Below are 6,029 nucleotides of genomic sequence, written 5' to 3' on the forward strand. Positions count from 1 at the left end.
TACTTGTCAATTCTCTGGGCTGGCAGCCTGCTTCATTAACTATAGTACGTGGAGAGGAGCAAATACCAGACAGATACAAACCTACTGCAGATTAGGATTCTGTCTCCCTGGAAGAGAGATGATCCAGGTAGAAGATACAACATTCTCACAAACCTACCTGGAAAACTGCTTTTCAGTCCAGTAAAAAGTCAAGCCTCCATTCCCCCCCCCAAAAAAAAACAACCCAACACACAGAATGCAGGAAGAACAAGTACTTTTCAAAATGTTTTTTAATTAAAACCAAAAAAAGGAGCACACACCAGAGCTTGACATGGGCTAGTCAAACTGCTGGTCAGCAGGATGTTGAACTGGCATGAGGAAGGCTGTGTTTCTGCATATCTCAGGAGCACTGACACAGACAATGGGACTCCTGGGAGAGTACTCTGCCTGCCAGGCTGCTGCTGCTTTGTGCTGAGCAGATTTCTGATGTGGTGATGGGAAACTTCATCCTGCAGCCCAGACTCTTCTTTCAATAAACAGAAGTCCCAGAGACTGGGGAAGAAACCATTTCAACAAATCTGCATTTTCCAAGCATTTCTGGAGAGGATTCCCTGTTGTTTCTCCTGCCTCCCCAGGCAGGTTACACAGGTTTATATGGAGACTCATCTTTGGCAATAGCCACACAGGTAGGACCCGGTTCTGCTTCTGCTGAAGTCAATCCATCTCCTTCCCCAGACCAAACTGCAGCTGCACCAGGGCTCATGATCATGAGCCAGTTGTGCTTTAAGGTTAAATCCTTGTCCACTCCATCAGGCCAGCAACTTCTGAGAGCTTCTTGTAAGTGTGTACCAGTAAATTCAGGTAAATGTGAACATCTTGGCTATAGCAATGGGGTGTAAGTTATTTTCAATTATGCCCAAGAGATGGAGGAGCTAAAGTTTTGTTTTAAGACATGACTTGGGCACTAGATCAGGTATTGAAACCTCCCTGCCATCTAATAAAGCAGTTGCCAAAGCTGTTGGTGTGCTGCTCCACCAGCCTGGTTTCTTTACCAGAAAGGCTGGGCTGAAAAAGTGACACATTTTTCATACACAATTTTTATCAGTTAGAATTTACTAGATATGCACCTCATTTGTCTGTCAAATATTTAAAAAATACTTCAACCTGCTCTAATAATCACATTTTAACACATGCATCAAGTTTGGATCAGAACAGCGTCTCTGGGATAATCAGTAAGCCCAAATTGCTGATTTAAGGCCTAAATATCAGTCACTGGCCAGCCAGCCACAATAAGTCACTCTATCCTTGAACTCTTGGAATTATTTTTGGCTCAGACTAACCCTTGTTACCATACATCTTATCCTACACACAGAAGAAGTGTATGTGTTTTTCAAGGCTACTGTTGCACCACAAGTTTACATACAAACACAACTTTTGCAAACATGAGACCAGAGTAAGATCTCCCATATCCCAGGGTGAGTCAGAAAGTTCTCAGGAGTCCAGGGAATGGTAACTGCCAGAAAGGATCAGGCCTAATACATGCATTAGAGAAGCAAGGTAGCTCCTTTGCTCGAGGTCTGGCTGATTCACTTTGCACATACCACTGCTTTAGCATTACATCCTTATCTAATGGTAAACCTGTTTCAACAACATGCAATACATATTAATGCAATATGCACTGCAACACACAATACGCATCCAAAGAAATATGCCAATGCAAAACTCTGACTGCTCACACATAGCCGGGCTAACAAGGAAGAGTCTTTTACAAAAGACAATCAAGAAATCACCTGAAACCATGAGACCTGAGGGGTCTCAAGCAATCAGCAATATTGAGACCTAATAACAGATGCTAATTCATGAAAGAAACACAAACAGTGGGACTGAGGTAATGGCAGAGATTTCATTAGTGCAATTACATTTAAAATGGTATGTTCTTTAATAGAATTTAAATAAGGCTTTGAATAATTACACACACTAAAACTAACATTCCATAACCTTATTCCGCATGGAAAAGCAGCAGAAACAACCCTCTGGACTGTACAAGGTCCAATTAATGAACAATTACATTCAAAAAGTAGATCAAAACAGAAACAACTCTTTCCCCAAAAAGCTGCATCATCATCTTTAAAGTCAGCTCTCTCCCCTAGTATCAGAAATGTGAAGAACAGATGAACTGGGGTTCAGCCCAGTAGATTTGGCCTTGCCAAATTACCAGTAGTGCTTTCCAACCCAGTCTCTCCTCATTTCTTTAGGGTGATGGAAGCTCATGGAAAAAGAAGTGAATTTCTGAAGCAACGAAAGGTGAGTTGTCCTTTCTCCAGGCCCAACAATGTACATGAATTATGGAAGCTTGGAAAAAACCCCTACATTACACTGTGGCTTGTGTTTATGATGCATGTCCTCCTTTAGAAACTACTCACAGACAATGGGGCAGGGTAGGTGAAAAAAATCAAAGCAGCATATGAAATAGTAATATACTGTTTCAAAATCTGCACTGTCCTGCAGAACCAGGATTTATAATTTATTCAGATTGTTCTCAATCGATCAAATCTACGTTGGATATGTAAAAACCAAGAGACTAAGTCATCAAGGAAAATCAAATGAAAAAACCTGCACACTGCAAGAGTTTTTAAAAACAAAACAAATAAAAATCCCAAGAAACATTGACGAAAGCTCAGAAAAATTTATCGTCAATTCTGAAGTGGGGCCTTGTGACATCATCTGGATTAATGAAGACAGAGATGGACTTCCCAGGGTTCTCAGTCACTAGCTGTTGCAACTTTTTGGCTAATCGGTCATCAGGCTGGTTGGGGTCCCCTCCATCTGACTGTGGGGAGGGGATGCTGGTGGTGCTGCCCCGCCGCTGGAGCTCCAGGGTGAGCCTGTTGGCTGCTTTGACGTGTTCGATGGCAGTTCGGAGGTGCTCGGCAGGGTCGGAGCGCACCGAGGACAGCTTCCGCGCGTGGAGCATGACGGTGTCTTCGGAGAGGTGCTCCAGCATATTGCACTGCGGGATGAAGTAGTTAGGGCACATCTTGTTGACCAAGCAGTGCTGGAGATCATCAATGAGACCCAGGAGGAAATGGGCTGCATAATCCTCCTGGGCCAGGTAGCTGGCTGGCAGCCTGTCACAAGCCCACAGCATCATGCTCCGCAGGTGATATGGACTAATGGCTTTGGGGCGGGACAGCAGTTTGATGATGATGGCTTTGCAGGCCTGGTAGGCTTGCATGAGGCTGCTGGAGATGCACTTTTTCAGCTGCACTTCACTCCTGGCAAATGACAGCCTCCATTCATTGTCCTTCTTCCCCTTGTAGGAACATGCAGGCACTAAGTAAAACCCACTTATGACTTCCTCCTCTGTGATCTTCCCATCCCAGAAGTGGTTCTCCATCAGCCAGCTCTGTGCCACAGCTGGCCAGCCTTTGAAGGACACCACAGGGACAATGTCATACAGCATGCGGCTGCTGCCCACTCCCAAAATGATGGATATGATAGTCCCGTTCTTTTCTACCTTCTCCACCTTTGGCATCCCTCGTTGGGGCTTCTTCTGGATCTCAGAGAGGACAATGCTAATGGATTCATAGAACCAGTCTGCAACTTTTGTTGGGGAGAAGAAGTAATTGGTAGCTCCATTGATATGGTCCACGATTGTGCAGCAGTCCTTCCATTTGCTGATGGTTCCTTCATCGAACAGGCGCAGGCTCAGCCAGGAGTGGCACAGGGCCGAGTGGCGCATGTCCAGCGTGACTGGTTGGTTGCGGTCATGCAGCTTCAGCGCAGGCACCAGCAGGGTGAAGTCCATGTCATAGTCTGTGCCCCGGGCATAAACATTCAGCTCATCAAGGTCAATGTCCACCACACCTTCCCGCACGCCTCCTGACAGCAGCAGATACTCGTTGGCTACAGGCAGCTTCTGGTCAAGTTTCTGAACCATGCCTGAAAAAGACAGAAAGAGAAGTCCTTTCATAAAAGGCAAAAAATTTCAGGATTCAGGACTTAATCAGGATTAAAATCCATTCCATATCAAGCAGGAAAAAAAAGCAACCAGAGGTATCTATCACTTTTGGTGTGGCAAAAATATGCATCAGGCCCAGCACTCAGACAACCTTTGATCTCACCTGACTCAGGGCATAGCCTTCCCTGGCATTCCTGGGAATGTATGAAGGCCATCCTAAACATCACACTGCGAGCAATGGAAAAAAACAGAAGCCTCTGGTGAGACACAGCAAAGCTACTTCCAGGACTAAATTTAGCTTTTTAAACACCTTCTAAACCAGTGTTTCACCATATTGACATTCATTTCCATGGTATCCAAATGTTTCACCAACACTCCAGAGAAAAGAGAATATTAATTGACTCACTATTCTTACTTTCTCTCTGGTATAGATAAAAGCTGGACCAGCATCAGGGAGTTGGTTTGTACATGAGTGAATGAATAGGTACAAATGTTAGTTCAAGCAAGTCTAATATTACAATCTGCTTTACATTTACTGATGAACAAGGCAACGTGAACAAAGGAAATGCATCCTTCTCTTATGGGTGAATGGAGCAGGTTAAAAGATCAGGCAATTAGAGAAGCCAGCTTTGAAATTGGTTCTTCAAGCTGCAATGACATAAAATATCTGATCAGCTCCCCAGAACACAGACATGAAGACAGATTTTTATTTTCAGCACCAAAACCAGACACTTCCCTTCACCCTGCAATGCCTGTACCAGTTGCACAAAGCCAGCTTTTCACTGGGTATTCTATATATACACCACACTATACTGTGTCCATTGAACACGAGCAGCAGACTGAGAAGAGACACTACACAGGAGCTGAGATATTAGCACCTCATTCAGTGTTCAAATTAGGCTTAAAATTGAGCTCTGCACTTCAACTGCTCTGTAGTCTGCTCCTGCTTTCTGGGCTGTTTCACTGCTGGCGTTTCTCTTGTGGTTCAACGCTTTTGGTTGCTTCCCAGCCTCAATTCAGCCACCACACCTCAGCCATGAGGGAACAAAGGCCAGTGGCTCTGAATGGAGATGCTGAAGCTGTTATAAGCACTGCAAAAGGTATAGATAGATACTTATTCCTTACAAGCACAAATGCACTAGTTTCTGCTGGCATGCATTACTGACTCCAGCTTCTGAAAGGCGATATGGTTTGTTTATATCAAGAATGGTCAAATGGACAACTTCCACTAAAAGGAAGCCAGTCTTAGAGAGACAGCAGTGGGAATAACTAGCCAGAGGCATAACAGAGTGAGCCAGAAAGCTGCCAGTCACTCTGTCAGCCCAGAAATCACAGGCAGACACATTAGGAATGTTTTTTACTGAGACACAAATGATCAGCACTACAGTCTGAGCACCCATTCTGTCATAGTCCCAGTGACTGCAGAGAGTTTCCTGTGGTAAAGCATCCCTGTAGGATCACAGACACTGTCTGTACTGAGTGGGTCATCCTAGCAGAGAGGAGCAGCAGCATCCCAAGGCACTGATGGCTGCTCTAGGCTGAGTAGCAGAGAGACTCACCTGTTCTTTCCTGCATGCTAGGATAGCAACAAGGAAATGCTATCTGTATGCATATAGGTAAGCCATGACCAGAGCAAAATCTAAAGCTCTGTGGACACTCGTTCCTTGGAAAAGCCAAGGAGACTACAGGAAGAGACCTCTGTGTGAAGCAGAATGCATCTTGGGACAATATTCAGTGTAACTGAAACCCTGCCATGTGAAATTCCTTGTTAAATACACTTTACCTGTTTCATTCCTTCCAAGAGCACTGGACCCAGTCCATTTTGCTGCACTGAGCTGGGATGATTTTCCTGCCAGCCAGGCAAGGACATAACCCCTTCCATTTCATGCAGCTCCAGGGGCTGCAATAGAAGGAAATAGCTCTCAAGGAGTGCTAAGAAACTCTTCCTGCTAAATCCTGAGTTAATCCCATTCTGCGATCTTGCCACACGTTGCCCTGTTCATCCTCAAAGGGTAATAACTAAGAAAAGCTTCTGTCAACCTCAAAAACATTTTCTGAGGCTTAGATACACAGTGAGCTATGTTACCCT

The 6,029-nt window shown here is 44.6% G+C and overlaps 1 protein-coding gene across 1 annotated transcript; it reads right to left on the minus strand.

Annotated features, from left to right (window-relative positions):
* Positions 1-236: 236 nt before the first annotated feature.
* MB21D2 (Mab-21 domain containing 2) lies at positions 237-5,823 on the minus strand (the record flags this gene model as incomplete). The annotated part of the gene is made up of 2 exons (XM_010397179.4): positions 237-3,921; positions 5,724-5,823. Coding segments are annotated over 2 exons (1,365 nt in total), but the record flags the coding sequence as incomplete, so codon positions are not given.
* Positions 5,824-6,029: the final 206 nt, after the last annotated feature.

Source organism: Corvus cornix, chromosome 9 (assembly GCF_000738735.6).
Source record: "Corvus cornix cornix isolate S_Up_H32 chromosome 9, ASM73873v5, whole genome shotgun sequence".
Taxonomy (NCBI): domain Eukaryota; kingdom Metazoa; phylum Chordata; class Aves; order Passeriformes; family Corvidae; genus Corvus; species Corvus cornix.